The sequence below is a fragment of the Terrapene carolina genome, unplaced genomic scaffold (genome assembly GCF_002925995.2).
Source record: "Terrapene carolina triunguis isolate 2854851 unplaced genomic scaffold, T_m_triunguis-2.0 Scaffold53, whole genome shotgun sequence".
Taxonomy (NCBI): domain Eukaryota; kingdom Metazoa; phylum Chordata; order Testudines; family Emydidae; genus Terrapene; species Terrapene triunguis.
Genome location: NW_020664404.1, coordinates 6,418,657 through 6,441,026, shown reverse-complemented (window position 1 = coordinate 6,441,026; position 22,370 = coordinate 6,418,657). Strand labels below are relative to the sequence as shown.

The following is a 22,370-nucleotide window of genomic DNA, read 5'->3' as shown; positions in this document are numbered from 1 at the left end:
TACCCTTTATGTCCATAGCTAGTTTAATCTCATTTTGGGCCTTGGCCCTTCTAATTTTGTCCCTACATGCTTGTGTTGTGTGTTTTTTTTTTTTAATAGTCATCCTTCGTAATTTGACCTGGTTTCCACTTTTTGGATGCCTCTTTTTTGAGTGTCAGGTCATTGAAGATCTCCTGGTTAAGCTAGGTGGTCTCTTACCAAACTGCCTTTCCTACACATTGGGATGGTTTGCCCTTGTGCCCTCACTAAAGTCTCTTTTAAAAACTGCCATCTCTCCTGAACTCTTTTTCCCTTTAGACTTGCTTTCCCTGGGACCTTACCTACCAATTCTCCTGAGTGTGCTGAAGTCTGTCTTCTTGAAATCCATTGTCTTTATTCTACCGTTTTCCCTTCTACCATTCCTTAGAATCAGGAACTCATCATTTCATGATGGCTTTCACCCACGCTGCCTTCCACCTTCAAATTTTCAACCAGTTCCTCCATATTTGTGAGAATCCGAACAACCTCTCCCCTTATCTTTTTCTTCACCTTCTGCAATAAAAAGTTGTCTTCAGCACATTCCAAGAACGTGTTGGATAATCTATGCCCTGTTGTGTGGTTTTCCTAATAGGTATTTGGATAGTTGAAGTCCCCCATCACCACCAAGTCCTGTGCTTCATCCACCTATTCTTTCAGGTTAGGTAGTCTGACTCGACACTAGACCTCTACCATGACATCATCCTTGTTTTTACCTTTGCCCAGAGACTTTTAACAGGTCTGCCTTCCACCTCTAGCTCAGCCTCAGATGAATACATCGTTGATATACAAAGCAACTCTTCCCTTTTTTCCATGTCAGTCCTTCCTGAACAAGCTGTACCTTTCTATACCAATATTCCAGTCATGTGAATTATCCCAAGTCTCTGTGATGCCAATTATGTCAAAGTTGGGATTATTCACTAGTATTTCTAGCTCTTCCTGTTTTATTCCCCACCCTTCTTGCATTAGTATACAAACATCTAAGGTGTTCATTAGATTTCCCCTCTGTATTCCCTCTTGTCTCTCCTTTGTCCCTGTTACGATTGCCCATGTTCTCCCCCCCCCCCCAATTCTGACCCTTCTCACAGGTCTCCATGGTTTGGACTTACCTGTGGGCTTTTGTCTCCTGTCCCTGTAGAACCTAGTTTAAAGCCCACCTCACTAGGTTAGCCAGTCTCCTCTATCCAAAGATACTTTCTCCTTCCTTGATAGGTGGACCCCATCTCTGCTCAGCAATCCTTCTTCTCGGAACAGCATCCTGTGGTTGAGGCCCTCCTCGTGAGCACAGCCATGCATCCACCTTCAGGATGTGGCTGTCTCTGCCTGGGTCCTTACCCTTGATCGGAAGGATCAACGAGAACACCAGATGCACCTCCAGCTCCTTCACCCTCACACCCAGAGCCCTGTAATCACTTCTGATCTGCTCGGGGTCATACCCTACAGTATCATTAGTGCCCACATGGGAGAACAGCATGTGGTAGTAGACAGAGGGCTGGATGATTCTCGGCAGTCCTTCTGTGATGGCACAGATGAGTTGTTCCATTTCATACAGGGTGGAATGGTGCACAGTCATGCCTGTGGCATCTTGAAAACACAGCCGGAGATGTGATCAGATTAACATCCATGTCTTTGTGCAGAACTAGCCTTTCCATTCAGAGTGCACCAGTTACTTGAATAAAACTTCTTTTTTTAAAAGAAAGCCAACACTTCCCACTGCCATGCAGAAGAAGATTGCATTAGCTGGCGCTTTCCAGGCCAAATAGATTCAGGCTGTTTCAGGAATGAATTTGCCCCTCCCTCTTCAAAGGGCTTTATAAATATTGACTAACCCTCCCAAAGGCCCTGTGAGAGGGCGAAGTGTTGTTGGCCTCATTTTTCAGCTGGGGAAACTAAGATGCAAAGTGTGTAAGGCCGTTTTCAGAAGTGGCCGCTAATTTTGGATGCCTCCCGTTTTCTTTTCAGTGAGGGCGGGGAGGTGTCCAACTTGAGATGCTTAAGGGCCTGATTTTTTTTTTTTTTTCAGGGTTGCAGAGTACCTGCAGATCCTGTTGATTTAAGGAGTGGGGGTTGGGCTTTCTCAGCTCTTCTAAAAATTAAAACCTAATTTTCGGTGAGCCCCATGTCCCATTGAAAGTCAGGGTGGTTTGGGCTTCTAGGTTGCTTAGTGCTCTTGAAAATTTTACCCTAGGTCATGTCCACACTACAGACCTTACAGCGGCACAGCCGTGCCACTAGAAGGACTCCCGTGTAGCCGCTCTATGCCTGTGGGAGAGAGCTCTCCTGCCATCATAATCCACCCCCAACGAGCCGCAGTAGCTATGTCGGTGGGAGATGCTCTCCCGCTAACAGAGCACTGTCCACAGCAGTGCTTTTGTTGGTGAAGCTTATGTTGGGCAGAGGGGTGTTTTTTCACACCCCTGATTGACAAAAGTTTTGCCGACAAAAGTGCTAGTATAGGCAAAGCCTTGGTGATCACTTCTGCCTCTTTCTCCCCCCCATGCCTAGCTGTGAACTGGAGAGAATGCCAGGGTGCAGTGCAGGGTGATTCATTAATCACTTTGAGAGCCATGGATGGACACCTAGCAGACAATGGGGCTCAGATCTTCAGAAGTGTCTCCTAAAGACCAGAATTTCTATGAGTTGGCTGGCACACACGATCTAAATCAGGCCGTTTACTTTGGTGCCTATATGAGAGATCTCTGAGCCTGAGCACTTGAGAAAATCTATCCCTAAATAACTTGCCCAAGATCTAGGGACTCTGTGTTAGAGCCAGGACGTGGAACCAGAATGTAACACATTATGAGCTGAATGCTTTAAAAACAGACTGACGTATCCTTACTATTTTAGCATGTTATTTAACCCTTTGATCACTTTGTCTTTGAAAATTTTGATAGGGCTGGGGGAAAACAATGCAACTTGGTCAATTGCAAGTTTTGTTAAAAGGAACTTTAACTGATCGATGCCTTATTAAGTACATGGCAATATTTAGCAAAGGGGCACATTTGCCATCATAACTCAGTTGTCCTACTTGGATTTTCATGCTCATGTGTGGTTATGTTTTCTTTTTTTCCCCCCACTGTAAATGGTTGTGTTTGAAATGTCCCTTCAGATCAGCTTCTCTTATTTTCTGCTTTCCCACTTTATGTAGCACAGAGCTCTGTTATGGCTCTGCTCTGTCAGATACATTAATGTCTGTCATCTCCCCCCACAGCGTTCCACCATTGGTGCTTGGAGGACACGCAACATTTCATCATGGCTAGATGCCAGCTCTGGCACATTAAAGCCACACAGATAAGCTAACAGTGGTTAGTGTTGTTGTCTCACTTTGGCTTATTGTCTGGTTTTAATCTTGAGCTGATTAATTTGTACCAGGAGGGAGCAAAGGGAGCGTGACAGAGACAGAAAGGCGACAGTGGATACGCGGGTGAGGGGGGTGGCGGTCAGAATGTGTTGGGAGTAAGAACAGATGCACCTTGTAAGCCGCATAGAATGACCGAGAAGACCTGGGCAATTAAAGAGAATGTCTTAAGGGTTATGGTTGGGATTTTCAGAGCAGGTAGGTGCCTAAATCCCATTGATTTTCCATGGGAATTGGGTTTCTAGCTTGTTTGCCCAGGGGAAAAATATGCTTCAGATTCAGAGGCTTTTGAACACCCCAAGATCATAGGGGGAAAATATAAAGATTTGCTATAAACAAAAACAACGCGGAGTCCGGTGGCACCGTAAAGACTACGTGGTTTTTTTTACCCACGAAAGCTTATGCCCATATAAATCTGTTAGTCTTTAAGGTGCCACCGGACTCCTCGTTGTTTTTGTGGATACAGACTAACATGGCTACTTCTCTGATGCTATAAACAAAAACACCATCATCTCTGAGCCAGCTCCTCAGATGGTGTAAAAAAGCATTGCCCTTTGACGTCAGCGGAGCTACACTGGGTTACAGCAGCTGGTGCTTTGTTTGATGTCTTCGTTTTGCCATAAGAAGAGAGGGAAAAGCATTTTTTTTTTTTTTTTTTTTAGCAATTCAATCTTTTTAACTAGATGCTTATTCTCAATGCTGTAGACATGGATAAAAAGGACGAGTTGATGGCTGGTAATGCACCAGCCTAGAGTCTGGGGATCAGTGTTCTGGTCCCAAATTTGCCACTTATTGTGGGTGAAATTTCACCCCTGTGGATGGGGTTGTTACAAGGCCGACGCACCACTTAACTCCTATTTAAGCCTTATTTTGAGGTCTGAAGTGGTGCACATAGGCCCATGCTAGCCCTCTGCGCTAGGGCAAATTTCCTTCTTTGTGACCTTGGCAAGACACTTCGGGTGAAATCCTGGCCCCTTAGAAGTCAATGGCAGTTTTGCCATTAACTTCAGAGGGGACACTCTTCACCTTTCTGCTGCAGTTTCCCCAGCTGTGCCTCACAAAAGTCACTCTCTCCATCTCAAAGGAGCAATTTTCTCAGACTCCTAAATTAGGGTGCTAAATCAGCCTGAGGGGTCGAATGCTCAAAAGGAGTTAGGCTCCTAGCTTCTATTTAGCCTCCTATCTTCTTTTGAGCATTCAGCCCTAGGAGCTTTAGACAGATATCTGGGCACATATGTATATATTTAAGCACTTAAGTGTAGAATTGTGGTGGTGTTGCTCTTTTCAGCAATGGTAAGAAGAGACTGGTCAGTTTCATTTTTGATTTTGGTCAGTTTCACCGTTTGCTTCCCACACAGTAACCCAACACTATTGCATTTGGGGTTCCCAATTCTGCTTTGGAGAAGGTTAAAATTTAAATGATTTCTGTTCATAGTGGACCACTTTTTGAGGTCCTTACCTTGGGTTTCCATTTACCTCACTGAAAATGGGCCTGAATAAGACCTGACTTACAAACGAGTAGGAACTTCATCCCAGATCCTGAAATTTTTGAGGCACCCAACTCCCATTGATTTCAATAGGAGTTAAGTGCCGTCAATACCTTTGAGGATCTCGACCTTCAGGATTAGGGATGACATTGACTCCAGTTCAGAGAGCCAGCACAAAGTCTATGCATCACTCAGGTCCTGTTTTGCAGGCAGTTATGTGTTTCACAGGGGAGAATTTCAACTTTAGTGCTTTAGGGCTGTGTCATCAGCCACTTTTTTCAACTTTGAGCTTAAACACAGTCGACAGCTTCCCCTTTAAAGATTAGAATTTGGCATTGTTTGTGTAGTAATAATGGAGACCAGGATGAAAACATCTGGGTCAGGGAAGGGAGAAAATCAAAGCAATAAACAAATGCAAAGTAAGGGGGTGATAACAGCATCTGCTGAGAGAGTTTCTTTTGAATCCATCCTGAAGTAGCTAAGCCACACACTGCTTCAGGAATTGAACATCTCATGCTTCCAAAACAAAGGAAAGAAACTAACAACAGTACAAGCAGCGGGGTTCCCAAGAGACAAATTGTTCAGTAGGGTCAGAACGGGACGCTGCATTTCACATGTGAAGCTTCCAGGGTGATCTGCGAGACTGGGTTTTCTACATGTTCTAGTGGGTCAGGAGCCCTTGCATCCGTGGTTTGCTAGCAGATAATACCCAAAGGTCAATGCGGGAAGCTAGAAGTGTGGGAAAAAGGGAGGAAGAGGCAGATGGATTTTCATAAACTTCTCTGTAGATATGTGAAGCATGGCAACCTTAAAGAAAAAGCTTTTGTTTCCCTCCGTGCTAGCAAGTTCTGTCTGAGGCCTGGAAGTAAATCTTCCTGTTTGGATGCATGTACACAACTCCCACTAGTGCTAATGAGAGTGGGGGGTCATCTGGCAAGGGACAATTGCAACTCACTAATCCAGGGACAGTGCCTAGTTCTTTCCTGTTTGATTCTGGTGTCTGACCCTGATATCTAAAAGACTATGGGCTGGTCCACACTAACCCCCCACTTCGAACTAAGATACGCAACTTCAGCTACGTTATTCACGTAGCTGAAGTCGAACTATCTTAGTTCGAACTTACCGCGGGTCCACACGCGGCAGGCAGGCTCCCCCGTCGACTCCGCATACTCCTCTCGCGGAGCAGGAGTACCAGCGTCGACGGCGAGCACTTCCGGGATCGATCCGGGATCGATTGCTTACCGCCGGACCCGGAGGTAAGTATAGACGTACCCTTTAGATGGACATAGGCTCATTGATACCAGCTGGAGCTTTGGCTCTTACATTTTCATTTTAAAGAACAGTTGAGGGAGCCCCTAGAGGCTGGGGGACTGGGCCATGACCTCACTGGTCTGGTTTTCAATTGGCCATCTTCCCAAAAGCACAAAACATGCTGGATCTCTCTCCTTCCCCACCAGTGTGGACACATTCAAGCTGCCTTGTACTATTATAGTTATACCTGCAGGGATGCCAATATAAGGCACCTTTATACCAGTATAACGGTGTGGCCAGTATGGCTGTATTGATTTCAACTACACCGCTACCTTGATATAACGCGACCCAATATAACATGAATTCGGATATAACGCAGTAAAGCAATGCTCTGGGGGCGGGGGGGGAGGGGGGAAGGCTGCGCACTCCGGTGGATCAAAGCAAGTTCAATATAACGCGGTTTCACCTATAACGCGGTAAGATTTTTTGGCTCCCAAGGATAGTGTTATATCGAGGTAGAGGTGTATTTTGATAGAAATGTCACACCGCTAACCAAAATAGTTACATCAGTACAAACCTGTGTGTAGGCTATGCGTAGGTCTGATTTTGAACCAAAACTGTAAGGGTAGATTTGAGTCTCCACTCCCGTCCCCTACTGGAAACTCGTTCAGAGGGGGTTCTAGATTTGTTTTCCACTCCGAGTTTGGGGCCTTTTTATTTCCTGCTGCATCTCTACAACAATCAGACCATCATGCGGTAGCCTGCAGTAAATGTGGTCTTTGTTCGGTGCTAGCAATTCTCCACTGTGGCAGAGGGCATAGTTTTTAATTGAGACCTTAAATAGAGGAAAGGGCACCATCCTAATAAACAGCCAACGGATCTGTCTCGTCTCTGCCCTTTTGTTGCTGATGCCTGGCCGTAATGACCAGTTGTAACGCTGCGCTTGCTTGCAAATATGTCTTGTCTGGCGTTGCTGTCTAATCTAAATCTATCCAGTGTTTATAATGTACCCATTACCATAGTCTCTGACTGCTACCATACCCATGTTACTATCACACTGTTTACTCTGGGTTATACCTCTTTCCCCCACCCTGTGTCTGTCTTGTCTATTTAGATTGTAAGCTCTTTGGGGCCGAGTCCATCTACCACTCTGTGTTTGTGCAGGGCCTAGAGAAGTGGGACTGCAGTCTCAGTTGGTCCTTAGGCATTGTGGTAATTAGCAATATGTGGTTTGCAAAGAAGCCTGAGATACTCTTGCAAAAGGGGTTGTATTCTCTCGATGATGATGATCAACTGACAGCAGCTTTTTGATCTGAGTGCATAAACAGAGCAAGATTCGGCTTGCATGGTCTTAAACCATCAAAGAAAGCTGTACACGATGCGTCAGCAACGCTGCTTCCACGCTAGATGTTCCTAATCCCTAGTGCTGACTTTCTCTCACAGATGTGCCACCATCTCCATTTTTATAGCCTTATTATAACCAGCTGTGCTTTGACTTTGTCAGAGATCAGATGGAGATTCTCCATCTCCCTCCCCCATTACTCATACTTGGACAGCACATGAAATAAGAGAGCGACAAAGTTCTGATCGAGACACCAGAGTCGATCCTTTGCGCCGGGATCTTACAGCTGTGTGGTGTTTAACCCTTTCAGGCCAGGAGGCAAGATTTCCTAATGATCCCTTTGTGCTCTAATTTGCACTTCTGTAGCCCTTTCCATCCAAGCATTCAACAATTTAAGCTTCTCAGCATCATGGCGTGTTAGGTGGTAACTGTGCCCTTTTATTATTGTGCACACTGAGGTTCAGGAAGACTCCGACCAACATTTTAAGACTTGGGTGCCTAAAAGTAAAATGCCCAAATCCATATTCAGACACATAAATAAGTGGCCCAAGGAAGGGCAGTTTTGTGGGAAGGGCACTGGACTGGGACTCAGGAGATTATGGTGCAATTTCTGTCCCTTTCCCAGACTTCCTCTGTGACCTGGGTCAATTAACTTCTTTGTGTCTCATTTCCCAATGTGCAATATGGGGACGCAATCTCACCAGGGCATTGGAGGTTACATTCTTAAATGTTCACGAGGCTTTCAGATATGGCGTAAGCTATTCAGAGCGGAAGCAGCTGGTTTTCACGACGGGTTGAGACCCACCAACTAATTTCACAAAAGGCTGCCGTTGAAGTTGTTGTGGCTACGGATCTAAGCTGGAGTTGAACTTGCGATGCGGAGGCAAACTGTTCTGCGTCACACCCTCCCGCCTTGCAGAATGACTTGCTACATTTAGCTGCAGGCACAACTTCATCTGAAGGGCACAAATATTGTAACCGTGAAGTGCTGACAGTCACGTCGCCACCGTCACAAAAATGGAAGCGATGGCCAAAGCTTTTAATTCATGCAACAAAGATGGTTGCTTTACGTAATCTTCTTTACTTCCTGGAACACTCGCTCGTCTCAGGCAGTTTGGGGACATTGTTACTTATTCAGACGGCTGGCTGCGGCTAATGAGGCGTTCAGGGAAGCGACGCTGTTTCTACCAAGCTGCTCATGTAAATCTTGGATGGTTTGTCTGGCTCTGAGTAAGAGCAAAGGGATGGTTTGTGATACGGCAAAGGCTAACAGGGCCTGAGGACTCCGTCTCTCATTTCAGCGGTTCCGTCACGATTTAGAGCCAAATGCTGGGCTGATTGCAACCCAGCTATTTAACAATATAGTTAAAAATAAACTGCTCTGGTTTCTCTGCTGATAACTAAGCAGGTTTCATGTATTTCCCCCCCCCCTGTTGGCCAATGTACAATCAGCCAAGCTCTCCTCCCTCCCCTAGCCCCAACACAAGTTCAATTTGTGACCTCTGAAGCCATGAGATTATATGTCTTTTTCTTCTCCCTTGAGCAGCTGCCCAGTCTTTCAGACTCTGGTTTTGTGGCCTTGTTCCATGCTTGTGTTTTTTCTCCAGGATGTGGAGCCTTCTGACTGCACGGTCCTCAGGGCTTGCTGACTCAAGAGAGAGCTCCTCTTAGTACTTACATTTTAAACAATTTTTGGAGGGGATATTAAACGTCATGCTTCGGGGTTTTAGGGTTTTTCACCTGTTGATCTCCGAGCTCTTTACAAAGGAAGGTGGTAATATTATCCCAATTTTACAGACAGAGAAACTGAGGCATAGGGAGGGGAAGTGATTTGCCGGGTGGCCGAGCCAGGAATAGAATGCAGATCTCCTAGTTCACTGGACCATGCTGCCTGTACCTACGACGTTGGTGTTAGTTCTAATCTGTCAAGTTCCTAATGGCTCCAGACCTGCTTCCCTCCTTCACGTGATGCTGCTCCAGTTGCAATCAGTGGAGGCCCTAGAAATGGAGTACTCTCAGAAGAGGTGGTTGGCAGCACCTTCTCCTTGAAGGTGTTTAGAACTCGCCCCTTCTTCATCCACCGGAACCCAGATTTGCCAACTTCCCTGGCCATGCTGCAGAACCCACCTTGGGCATTGGGGAGATGATGAACTGGGATGTAGGGGGGTTGTGTTGGAGTCCTTATTGGTGGGCTAATATCAGAATATCGGCAGCTCAGACAGGGCTTTAATCTGAAATTTTTGCATTGACTGTTGTTTTTAACAGCTAGGTTATACAGGTGGTGCTAAAAAAATCAATACAGTAGACTAGGGGCTCCTTTTCAGATTACACTCAGAAGGCCTCCCTTGTGCATACGTATTTGAGGTGAAGCTCACCCTTGTGCCAAGAGCAATCACAAGGTCTACTGTGCACCACTTAAGCCCCACTTGAACCTTGGGCTGAAGGTGGACATAAGTGGTGCATAGATCTTGGCTGGGCCCCTCTGCACACGGGTAACTATCACCCTGGATCTACAAATGGCACCTTAAAAGAAGTTCATTGAAGGGATGTGTGAATATATACAGATTGCTGTGGTCTCTGCATTGACTGCAGTATGCAAATTGGGGGTCTATCAGCAGGTTTTAAAGACAATTGTAGCCTTAGTTATTTTGGTGGATTTAAAGAAGAGCTGAACTTGCTCGCTGGAAGCTTTGCTGCTCCCTCTTTTGGTGTTAACTGTGGGATTATGGTAGCAGCAAATCAGAGAATAGGTGCAGAAAGTGGATCTTTTAATATCTCATCTTTGTATTTAGACTGAAAACTCTTTAGGGTAGGGACAGTCCTTTTGGTCTGTGTTTGTACAGTGCTGAACACAGTGGGGTCCTGGTCTGTAACTGGAGCCTCCGAGGTGTTATAATAATACAAAAATACATCCCAAGCCCTTTGGGGTACCTTATCCAGCGTCTAATAGGGCACAGAGTAGACAAAGATGTCCCTCAGTTTGACTGGAAAGCTACTCACTGATGCTTATGGGGGCGGGGCGGTATTCTCTGTCATTGTTTGTAACCCTAATAGGAAACGGGAGTAACTGTACATATAACTGCAATGGTTTGAATTTGCACTGGCTTTGAACTAGGAGTTTCATCTGCTCCATTCACATATACTTGCAGTGAAACACTCTAGTAACTGAATGATTTCCTTCTTTAGTTTTTGCTTGTAATCGAATGGCAGAGTGGGTTCTCGAACCCTGGGCTTTTGGAAACACACAGATCTTTTCAAACTCCAATTTTTCTTTAGAGAGGGGGGAAAACATCCTGTTTCAGAGAGTCAGTGGAAAGTGCTATCTGTCTTGGATGGCTGCTAAAGGCCTTTGGACACACGTTCACGGGTGCAAATGTTTTATGTCTTTTCTAGTTGATCACGTAGTTCCGGAACCAGGGACCAGCTTGATCACGGCATTTGACCAGTGGCGAGAATGGGCGGATAGCAAGTCTTGCTGCGATTACTCTCTGCATGTGGATATCACGGAGTGGCATAAAGGGGTTCAGGAGGAGATGGAAGCCCTGGTGAAAGACCACGGTAAGTTTCGGGATCATTTAAATCGATATGTTTTTACTGATTCAAATTTATTCTTTTTTTATTTGTTTTGGTCAAATTAACGGCCAGATCAGAGTTCAGAATGGGGTCTGTTTTTTTTTTTGTTGTTGGGGCTTGGTACATCAGGAGGCAGTGTTGTAGGGGGGCTGGAGAAGCAAGGTTAGTGTATAGGGTGGGAATGGAATCCAGTGTTGCCGTTCTGAATCCTTCCCTCTGGAGTGGCGTTTGGGCAGGGAGACTGCACTGACCATGTGTAGGGGGTAAGATGTGACAGCTGCCGTGGAGCGCTGCCCATGGCTGCCGTGGAGCGCTGCCCATGTCATTCAGAACAAGGCATACCAGATCCTCAGATGGTCTAAACTGGCATAGCTGCATTGTCTTCGATGGAGATTTGGTGAGCTGCAGCAACAGAGGATCTGGACCTTCTCTGGAGATGGGCATCTCCCTAAAGGAGTGATAGCGACACTTTTTTGTAGGACGTCTCTCTCCCCGTTGGCCAGTGTCAGCAAGAGAGCTGTAAGTCATCCAGGGGAGATAGAGGCGGCCTGACTTTCCTTTCACTTGCAATGGTGTAAGTCCAGAGTAACGCCTGGAGTTAAACTAGTATAAGCGAGAAAAGAATCTGGCTCAGGAAGAACAATCCTTCAATGGCCAGCGAAGGTAGGGGAGAGGATAAGATGATCGAATAGGTCTTTCCAATCTCCGATTTCCTTGACCTTTCATCCCTGGGCTGGAAGGATTTTCCATCCTGTTTATGGTTTAAAAAAACCACCACCAACAAACTTTTACATCCTAATGGTGGTTTTCCTACACATCCTGGTTAAGAATTTTTACCCTGTCATGTGCTATAGAGTGCAGGGGAGGGGAGGCCGATTTGCATGAATTGTAGAAACGCTCTGTTAGTAATTCCCCAGCCGTCTAGCAGGAGGAGTTGGGAAACCAGGCAGCCAGTACCCATTTTTCAGGTATTCTGCTTATTTTTTTGCTCAGCCTCCCACAAAGCTGAATCCAAAAGATTTATTCCTTTTTGGTGTTGAGTGGAGCTTTAAAGGCTTAGCTCTCTTCTCTGCCACAGGGTGGGTTCCATCATTCTTACTAGCGGAGTTATTAAATGCCACATGGCTAAGAAGATGGTGGACTTTAATTGTGATTTATTAAGTGTTGTGTTGTTTCACAGCAGATTGAATTTATTTCTTTATTATTTCTGCTCTCTGGGAGAGCCCAGAGAGGTCCACATCTTATTTCCAGGAGCATCTTCAGGGCTCGTCAGTTGTCTGGTCATACTCTGGTGTATTTCAGTACATTCTAAACTGTGGGATCGATTCTGCTCCCAGTGCAGTCAGTGAGAAACTCACATTGACTCCAGTGGGGGTAGGTCCATTGTCATGCATAGCGCACAGTCTAAGGGGCTGGTACGGCCAGGTGCTGAGCACCTTAACCTGATGTTGCATTTTCACGGGAGCTGAGGATGCTGCGCACTTCCCAGGAGGCACAAAAGGTCAGATCCTCAGGTGGTGTAAATTAGCATAGCTCCATTGATTTGATTGGCAGTACCTTGATTTACTCCAGCCGAGGATCTGGCCCTCAGAGCCAAGAAGGATTGGGCCGTCTGTAGCAGACCGTTCCATTGAACAGATGCAAAATCAGTTCATTTTGTTGGGAAGAGGTTAAAAGTTTCTTAAAGCCAGCCAATGTCTATACTTGTTTCAATGGTGCATCTGTCCACTCTGGCAGGAAGGGGAGGGTCCTCCTTACTCAAGACAGGTGGAATTTTACAGGGCCAGGACTGTCTTATTCTGCAGTTTCCAAACCGTATAGTCAGTTTTAGCTCTAAGAACCTTGTACTTGAGTCTCTTCTCACTCACACCAGTGTATTCCCATTAGCTTCACTGAAGTTCCTCCTGATTTACACCAACATGAGTGGCAGGAGAATCAGGCTCTTGAGCTGTTATGGCCAGACAGCCCATCTATTAATTTAACTTCTGTATGGATCACTTTGTTTATGTAACTTGTGGCTGGCTCACTTGTAACTTCAAGGTGGACGTTATCTATGCCTATTACTTGTACATCCTGGGCGTTTTCTTTGTTTTGTCTCTGCTAGGTGTGAATTCCTTCCTGGTTTACATGGCCTTCAAAGATCACTTCCAGCTAACAGATTCTCAGGTAGGAGGGCTTTACATTCACAAGTGATGCTTTAGCCACACACAAGTTTTTGGGCTCAATAGAGGAATAGCTGGATGACATTTAATGGTCTGTATTACACAGGAGGTCAGACCGGATGGTCTAATAGTCCTTTCTGGCCTTAAACTCTATGAATCGATGTTCTATGCCTGTATCAATGACTCAGGTTGTGCCGTCAGCCGGGATTGAACCGGAGGCCTCTGGATCTAAAAGCAAGAGCTTCTCCTGATGGAGGTAAAAGAGCAGCGCTGAAAGTCTCTCTCCATTGAAGTCAATGGCAAAATGCGCATTGATTTCAGCGAGGCCACGATTTTACCCCAGGCCCTTTAATTTGGAGGCAGGACCAGACTCATAAACCTCTCTATGTGGTCTAGCCATTAGAGGGAGACACACTGGTTAGCATGCGCTACACACGCTATTCTGGGACCTAGTGCCTGATTTTAACTGGGAAAGCACTTCTTGGTTTTACTATTACAATCACCGGGACCTTAAGAAAAAATTCCCTGTGGCAATTCTATCTGCACTCGTCAGTCATTGAGGAAAATCTCCATCACATCACGTTTGGAAGTAAAACCTTCTGCAGTTTGTACATCCCAACAATGAAACATAGCCAGTGTCGGAAGTTTGCTTTGAATTGAGTAAGAGGTGACAGAAAAATTTGTCTCTTTTATCTAAGAACATGGTCAAAATTTTCAAAAGTGGTCACGGATTTTGTGAGCCCCATCTTTGGATGCTAGCGTGAGACCCAATGCACCTCATTGTCAGCGGGGCAGAGCTCCAGCAACTCCCATCAATGCAGTGGGAGTTGTGGGCGCTGATCAGCTTTGAGAATCAGGGCCAGTGCTTTGCAAGTTGGACACCCATGACGTGAGGCATTAAAGATGCCACTTTTGAAAATTTGGGCCCTTAGAACTTCTACTGATGATGCCCTGGAGAACCTACCAATTCCTGTTTTATGCTCCATTATAATAATAATAATAATTAATAATACTACCTCTTATATCATGCTGCTCATCTGTGAGTCTCAAAGTGCTTTAGAAAGGAGGCCGTTATTGTTATCCCCATTTTACAGATGGGGAAACTGAGGCACAGAGAGGTGAAGTGACTTGTCCAGGGCTCCTCAGCAAATCAATGGCCGGGGCAGGAACTGAACCCAACTCTGAGTCCCAGTCTACTGCCTTATCTTTTATGGCAAGCTAAAGAGAGCTTGTCTGTCTCGGTCGCTTTCCTTTTGTTTCGGTTTTACATAACAGTTTAAGCTAAAGGACATTTAAGCTACTGGAGTATTTGTAAGACCAAAAGGTATATATCAAATGGTGTTCTGTCTTTCTCCTAGATATACGAGGTCCTGAGCGTAATCCGTGATATAGGTGCCATAGCTCAAGTTCATGCTGAGAACGGTGACATCATTGCTGAGGTATCTTATCTGTTTGCTCTGTGGAATTTTAGTGGCATTATGCTGTCAGGTGTTCAAACTCCAAATCCCTCTCTTAAAACCCACAGCAGGAAATCACTAAGACATGTCAAGGCGCTGTATCAAGTAGCATAGACATTTCCATATAGAAAACAGAGCTGTACTTCAAGATTACAGCCCCTGTAGCTCACAGTAAGAGAACAACAATGCCTCAGGTTTATATAGCAGGTTTTATTCCATAACAGTTGCGAACGATACATAAATCTCTTCACCCATCGCTGAAATGCAGCCATCTCTGGGGTGGAAGGCGGCCACTATGTATATTAATATTACACAGCACTTTAGGACAGGAAGTGAAGAAACATTTACTATACGTTTTGTATAGCACCTAGCACAACAGGACTTGGACTTGGTTGGCCTCTAGGGACTATTGCAATAGAAATATAATAAATAAATAAATAAATAAATAATTGGGTACTGAGGCTGAGGTCACACTTATTTTATGCGTCATGCCTAGATCACGCAACTTGGAGTTGCATAGGTTTTCAGCACGTAGCCTGATAGTTTTGGGGGAAGTTTCTTTTGTTCTTTCAAACCTGCAACTTGCAGGGCTGTGAAGTGAAATCAGAGGAAAGGTTGGCATGACAACACTGCGAATGAAATGGCAAGGGTTTGCAGAGCTCTGGTAATTACCCAGACACTGGGAGTTAGTCTGAACACTGGTTCTACTACTCCTGCCTTTGTGAAAGTACCGTGGGATATCTAGAGAGCACAGATGACCGGGATCTCAGTTTTACATCTCTTCCAAATCTCTCCAGCTCCTGGAATTAGAAATGACATTGTTTTGAGCCATCTTCTTGTTTTTTCCTGCCTTAGGAGCAGCAAAGGATCCTGGACCTGGGAATCACAGGCCCTGAAGGGCATGTACTGAGTAGACCTGAAGAGGTGAGGACGTTACACATTTTCACTTAATTCCCCCTATTCTGGGTCATGTCATATACTGCCTCATGCCTCGATTAATGTGGCCATGAATATGGTTCACATCGTGTGCCCTAGGAAATATTGGCTTCACAGACAGATGGGAGGAAGGGAAGAGAGGATATTGCGACTGGAAGTTCGTGTTTGCTTGTTCTGTCCGTGCAATAAATACTAGATAATGATGATGACCATTATATTTTATTTGAATTACTGTAGCGCTTATGACAAAGATCTGACACGACAGAAATATGTCTGGAGACCTCAAGCTGAAGACCCTTATAAGTATCATTAGCCCCATCTTGCAGCCTTGGGCTAGGTCTACGCTGGGGAGAGGGGGGAGGGTCGACCTAAGATACGCAACTTCAGCTATGTGAATAGCTTAGCCGAAGTCGGCGTATCTTAGGTTGATTTACCTGGCCGTGAGGACGGCAGTGAGTCGACCGCTGCCACTCCCCCGTCGACTCCGCTTCCACCTCTTGCCACGGTGGAGTTCCGGAGTCGACAGCAGAGCGATCGGGGATTGATTTTATCGCGTCTACACTAGACGCGATAAATTGATCCCCGATAGATCGATCACTACCCGCCGATCCGGCGGGTAGTGTAGACGTACCCTTGGTAATTGGGAAGCAGAAAGGCTCCAAATTTCAAAAACGCTCACTAACGTCAGGTGGCTCACCGGTTAGGTAGCCAACTTGAAATGCCCTGGCCTCGTTAGCAGAAGCACTGCAGCCCATGACGACTTCTCAAGTCAATGGGAGTCGTGGATGCTCAGCAACTCTGAAAATCAGGCCTGTGGTGCCTCAAACTGGGAGGCCCAGATTAGGGGACACTTATTGGCCTGAGATCCTTGCCCAAGGTCACACAGCGGGGGCTGTAGATGATGGAGGACCCAGATTACGTGACTCATCACTCTCTGGTTCAGCCACTGGATTGTGCTTTCTCAAAATGTCACAGTAGTCCCCAAGGAATCCTCAATACACTGGAACCTCTTCCCTCCTGGAACATCCTCATTTTCACTGAAAGCTGAGCTATAAGTGGAATTGCTATCTGCAGCTTGCAAAGTGAAACTATTCAGAACTTTCCTTCTGGCCCTGATTTTGAAGCCCTTATTCTGATTTTACTTAGGCCAAATCCTGGGGTTCTTGCATATTTTAAACCTCAGCAAATTCCCATTAACTCAGGAGATTTGTCTGAATAAAGGTTTCTGGATCTGACTCTGCATTGGATTTTCACTCTAGCTGAGTTCTCTGTGCTCCAAACCCTCAAGTTGTTGTTCATTGTTTACTTGGTCCTTGTTTGGGCAAAACTTCTTTAGAAGTCAGTGGGAATTTGTACATAGGGACAAAGTTCTATCTATCTTAGGTATTTATATTCTTGTGAGGTAGGGAAGTGCTAAGGCTCCTGTTTACACATGGGAAACTAAGGCACAGAGAGACCAAGTGACTTGACCAAGGTCACACAGGAAGTTTGTGGTGGAGTTGGGACTTAGGCTGGTGTCCTAATCATTGGACCATCCTTCCTCTCCCATTGATTGCGCTGGGATTAGGTGCCCATGTCACACTGACATTCAGTGGGAGATGGATACCTAAATCCCTTAGGGTCCTTTTGAAAATTGTTGCATAAGTAACAACACAGGATTTGGTCCTAAATTCTGTTCCCGCTGTATTGTACTCCTCTGAGCTTTCAGTATCTCTGGGCTGGACACTGCACCATGGAATCTTAGCTCTGTGAGGGCCGTCCTTTCTGTACAAGGAGATTCTGATTGTTCCTCCAAAGTCTCAGGGCTTTGCTAAGGGTGCCAGATGTGGTGCTGCTGAAAGCCCAGTGGGTGAGATCATTTTCACAGCTCCCCCCTTTTTTATTTACTTCCCTTCAACTTTGTTCAGTCAAGCAGCATCCAAAGGCATTTTAGTGCCAGCCATAAATCTTTCAGTTTCAAATGCTGTTGTGGGTTGAGAGGAACAATGCCCGGCCGGACTGGAACACAAATCCTCTCCTTTTTTCCCCTATTGTTGGCTCTGGGGATGGGGACTGTTTCCTGGATGCTGTGCGCAAACATCTGCATCCAAATTTCCCATCCACCCTTGTATTCCTTGACATATTTTCCTGATTGCATAAGGAAAACAATAACAGATGGTGGCATTGGAGGAAAACTGCATGACACTTGGGCTCAAACTGCTGAGCACCCTCCAGTCCCGTTGACTTCAAACGGAAAAGAGGATGCCCAGCATCATGGAGGATTAGCTCAGTCTTCCGAAGTGCATCCTAAGCAGGAATCAGACTCTGATGTAATGGACGGGGCCGTTCCCTTATTTGGCTTGTTTGTTACATCTCCCTCCTGCAGTTTGAAGTAGATGCACAGACGCTCGTTCCTCCTTCAGCGTAATTAGGATACATTGCATGTGATGCTGCTGCCTAAAATGAGAATCAGCCCAAGTCATAGAGAGCCACCTTTTCACTTGAGGTCAGCTGCTTCAATGCAGTTAATGGTGCCTTGGCCATGTTCTGCTCCCTTGCAAGCCCAATAACAACAAAGCTTTAGCGAAGGGCCTGATCCTGAAAGAGGCAGTGGAGCTGAAGTTTCCATTGAATTGAAGGGGCTCAACATCTAACAGGCCTAATTCCTGCAAGATGTAACCATCTGGTGGCAGGGCTGTCAGCTCTAGAACTGACTTCTCCCACCGGCTTACCAGAGCCTGCAGTGTTCAAGGCCAGTCCCTTTCCCCGGTGTGGGCATTAAGGGGATGGGTTGCTGTTTATTTTGTTGGGTGTCCTTTTTCCTATTGGATGAAATTTTAGGGCTTAACTGATGCATTGGCATTGTGTTGGCCCTCTGCATAAGGGTGAATTTCACTGATATGCCTATGATTGAATAAAGAAACTGACTAAAATGTGTAGTAATGCATAATAAGGACAATTGATTCTCATGCGTCAGGGTGTATTGCCTGCAAGGGTCAGGAAGGAATTTTCTCCCATGTACAGCACTTAATGACTGGTGGATCATTTATGGGGAAACATGCTTTTCTCCAATGCCTCAGGTATTTCCCGAGGAAGGATAGAAGGACATGATGTTAGATAGTAAAGTGCTCAAGGCAGGGACCATCTCGGTGCAGTGCTGAGCACACTGAGTGCACTCAACCAATAACGATAATATTAGGCATGTGATCTGTCCTTGTACGGAAAAATCCTGTGGGTGAAATTGGCATTGCGGTTCCAGCTTCTGTAAATCAGGTAAAGGGATCAGAGTGCCGTGAAAGCTGTAAACCCTGGATCCAACCTGGGGAGGAACTGAGGAAAATTCCCAGCGGAGGGGGCAGGGTAGGAGGAAGCTGGGGGCAGGACTGGACCAGCGATGGGGATTTGAGATGCTGCAGAGCAGCCTGTGTGCATGGAGGCTCTAAATTGGAGCAGCTCTCGAGGCTGCCCCAGTTTATGGCAAGGACCAATCCAATCCCGACAGCACCTGGAATCTAAATGGCTTAAAGCCACCAAACCCACTCCTTTGAGTCCCCCGCACCCTCTGCTCTTAAGAAAACAAAGTTGTAACTGGGTGAGTCGGAAGAGCTGGCCACGCTAAGCCGAGCTTGTTCTTACATACAGCTGGCTTTATTTTTTAGGTGGAGGCCGAAGCAGTGAACCGGGCAATAACCATCGCCAACCAGACCAACTGCCCTCTGTACATCACCAAGGTGATGAGCAAAAGTGCCGCAGATGTTATTGCTCAGGCCAGGAAAAAGGGTAAGTTATTCATAGATGGAAAAGTCCTATGAGATCATCCAGCCTGTCTCCCTGCCAAGCCGGGATTGTTCGCTGAAGGACGTTTTTCTAGTATTGTCCAGGTTGGGGTTTAAATGTCCCAAACAACTGGCTCTGTATCACTTCCCGTGGGAAGCCTGATAGGCTGTCTGGAAGTTTTTCTTGATCTTCAGCCCAAATGTTCTCTCTCTGAATATTTATCCCATTACCCTCAGTAATTTCCTCCATTAGACAGTTATCAGGTGCCCTGCCTTTAATCATTTAGTCATATTACACAAACCTCTTTCCTTGTAACTCACTCCTTCCAACTCCCCTGTCTTTCTTTTGTACGGCTCCCTTCTACACCCAGAAATAAACACAATATTCCAGGGGCAGCTTCAACAGAGAGAAGTATTCTCACCTTCCTGATGTCTATACTCCACATTGCTGCGTTGGTCCAAATTCAACGCTGGCATTGGCTCATTATCTTCTGCTTCTCGGGCAAATGGGGGAGGAAAAAGTGAGCGGTGCTGCTCTTAAGAAGGGCATTAGCTTAAGCAGGGCAAGCAAATGACATCACTGCTTTCCAGCCTCAGTGGAATTACAGTTAAACAGCGGAGAGATCTCCGGTTTCATCCCTTTATTCTGCTACTAAAGCCTTGTTAATTTCCATTTAAATCATCCAGGGTGGGCGTTGAAGTGGGAGGATTTTTTTTTTCCCTTTGCACTCAAGGATTGGATTTAATTTGATGCAATCTAAATAAAAACCAAACAAATACACAAATGACATCAGTTTCCATGTGGGGGCAAGGTGCTGGAAGAATTAGTTCCTACTGCAGCAAACTCCAATGCGGGGGGAGAGAATTCGTGAGTGCTTAGACCCCATGATTCCCGTTTAAATTAATTCAGAGCTGGTCAGAAGGATTGAGGGGGTTCTCTTTTAGCCACAGAACTGGGACAGCACAAGCAGCATCAGGCCTCATTTGGGACCGAGAGAGATACCTAGAAATGAGAGAATAAATTCACACAATGATGAGACTGTATGTCTGAGCACTCAACCAATGACTGAATTTATCCTCCGAACGCCCCTGGGAGATAGGGAAGTGTTATTCCCACTTTATAGGCCAGGAACTGAGTGATAGAGAGATTAAAAGACTTGGCCAAGGAGGTTGTGGCAGAGTCAGGAACTGAAGTTGGCTCTTTCGAGTCCTAGTCATGTGCACTAACCACAAAAAACATCCCTCGACCCTTGGTCACAATTGTAAAGACAGCCAATAGAGGTGGTAGTTTTTGGGATGTGGGCTAGCAGTCTACCAGCCCAGACCCATTTTGGGCATTAAGGAGTAACCCATCAGGTAGAAAAATTTCATTGCTACCATGTTCGGTACATATCTGGTGGTGATTACCAGGGCGGATGTAGGTGCTGGAAGTGGGTCAGTTTTTCTCTGTCACAAAATATTTGTCATTATTTGTAGAATTGACTGATATCTGTCTGCTGCTTTTATCAAATGATGCAGGTAATAAGACCCCTACCTCCTAATTATAAAACATGCCTCAGGCCGAGCAGACAACATCAAAACTGTATGTCTAATGCCCACATGGTATAACTGTAATTATCTTCTTAGTATCACTGAATACAATGACAATAAATGTAAACTATTTATATTACAGTAATGATTCTTAGCAGAAGATCTGTAGAATGTTTTGCATGAATATACTGTGTGAATAACGTACTCTGATGTAATCCCTACATATAACTAACTATGAGTTACTAAATGTTTAATCCCACACCACTTTGAGCTATAATTTACTTAAAAAAATAGTCAGATAGTTGAAATCTTTCTATTGCCCCTCACAACCTGTGTCTGATGTGTTCCTATATTCATCACTGTCACAGTTGCCTGCATAGGATCACATCAAATCTTCCCTGCGGCATTTCCATCTCCTCAGCAATGCTGCCCAAAGGCGAGGATGACTTTTGGCGCAGGTGGAGGACCATCATTTGAGGAACAAGATGTCCCTTGCTGTCTGTCACCCATCTGGTTTTGACAGGGGACACTTGAAGATACTGAACTGTTGCACGAGTCCATATGTATAGCTGATGATTTGCACATAATTGTGCAGCCTGAAGGGTTTCTCACTTGTTTTGTTCTTCTTGGCAAACAACTCGTAGCGCGTGTTATCTAGATACTAGCTTCTTACCACAATATAGAAAAGATACCACTGTTGACTTTGAAAAAGCTGCAGTTGGGTTGGTCTTCAGTTACTGCCCTTGCTAGTGCTACTGAGCAAGGACTACTTGATTCAGCTGCTCGTTGGTTCTTCATTAACTCTCTGGTTAGGTCAGCTTGGTCCATGCCATGAATTCAAAGTAATGGTCCGAGGTTCTTCTTCGAGTGATGATCCCTATGTGGATTCCAAATGTGGGTTTTCAGAGTAGCAGCCGTGTTAGTCTGTATCCGCAAAAAGAACAAGAGTTGCACCTTAGAGACTAACAAATGTATTTGAGCATTCTCGCCGTGCCTCAGAGCCGCAACTGTTCATAGTGGTGTTCGTTGACCCACACGTATGTCGTGCGCCCACCGCGTGGTGCGTCCGAGGCTTTAAGAGGCCATGAGGGTCGATGCCACTCCAGTTCCCTCTTACCAGGCAGGAGCAGAGCCCGGAACAGAGGGGATGGAGGATTGGGATCCAGATAGGGACCACACATCTCAAAGAAACCTCCAGTTACAGTAAGTAACCTTCTCCTCTTCTTTGAGTGCTGGTCCCTATGTGGATTCCAGAGGTGGGAGAGTGCCGAGCAGTACACAGTGTGGGGGTGGGCACGAGGGCTCTCCAGAAGTCACAGTCTGAAAGACGGCATGGCCAACAGCCGCATCCGCCGCAGGGGCAAGGGCACAATGGGTTGTAAAGGTATGGACGGAGGACCAAGTGGCCGCCCGGCCAATGTCCTGCCACGGGAAGTCAACAAGGAAAGCGGCCGTGGCGGCATGAGCCCTCGGGGCCATGACTCCCGGTGTGGTGGTGGGGGAA

At 45.8% G+C, this 22,370-nt stretch overlaps 1 protein-coding gene across 4 annotated transcripts in view; it reads left to right on the top strand.

The window, feature by feature from the left end:
* DPYSL2 (dihydropyrimidinase like 2) overlaps nucleotides 1-22,370 on the top strand; it is a 91,650-nt gene that overhangs the window by 45,399 nt on the left and 23,881 nt on the right. For all 4 annotated transcript variants that reach the window (XM_024212159.3, XM_024212158.3, XM_024212161.3 and 1 more), the window contains exons 4-8: nucleotides 10,847-11,011; nucleotides 13,131-13,192; nucleotides 14,547-14,627; nucleotides 15,501-15,569; nucleotides 19,220-19,340. In XM_024212159.3, the coding sequence (XP_024067927.1) occupies nucleotides 10,847-11,011; nucleotides 13,131-13,192; nucleotides 14,547-14,627; nucleotides 15,501-15,569; nucleotides 19,220-19,340 (498 nt within the window). The remainder of the gene's footprint in view (nucleotides 1-10,846; nucleotides 11,012-13,130; nucleotides 13,193-14,546; nucleotides 14,628-15,500; nucleotides 15,570-19,219; nucleotides 19,341-22,370) is intronic.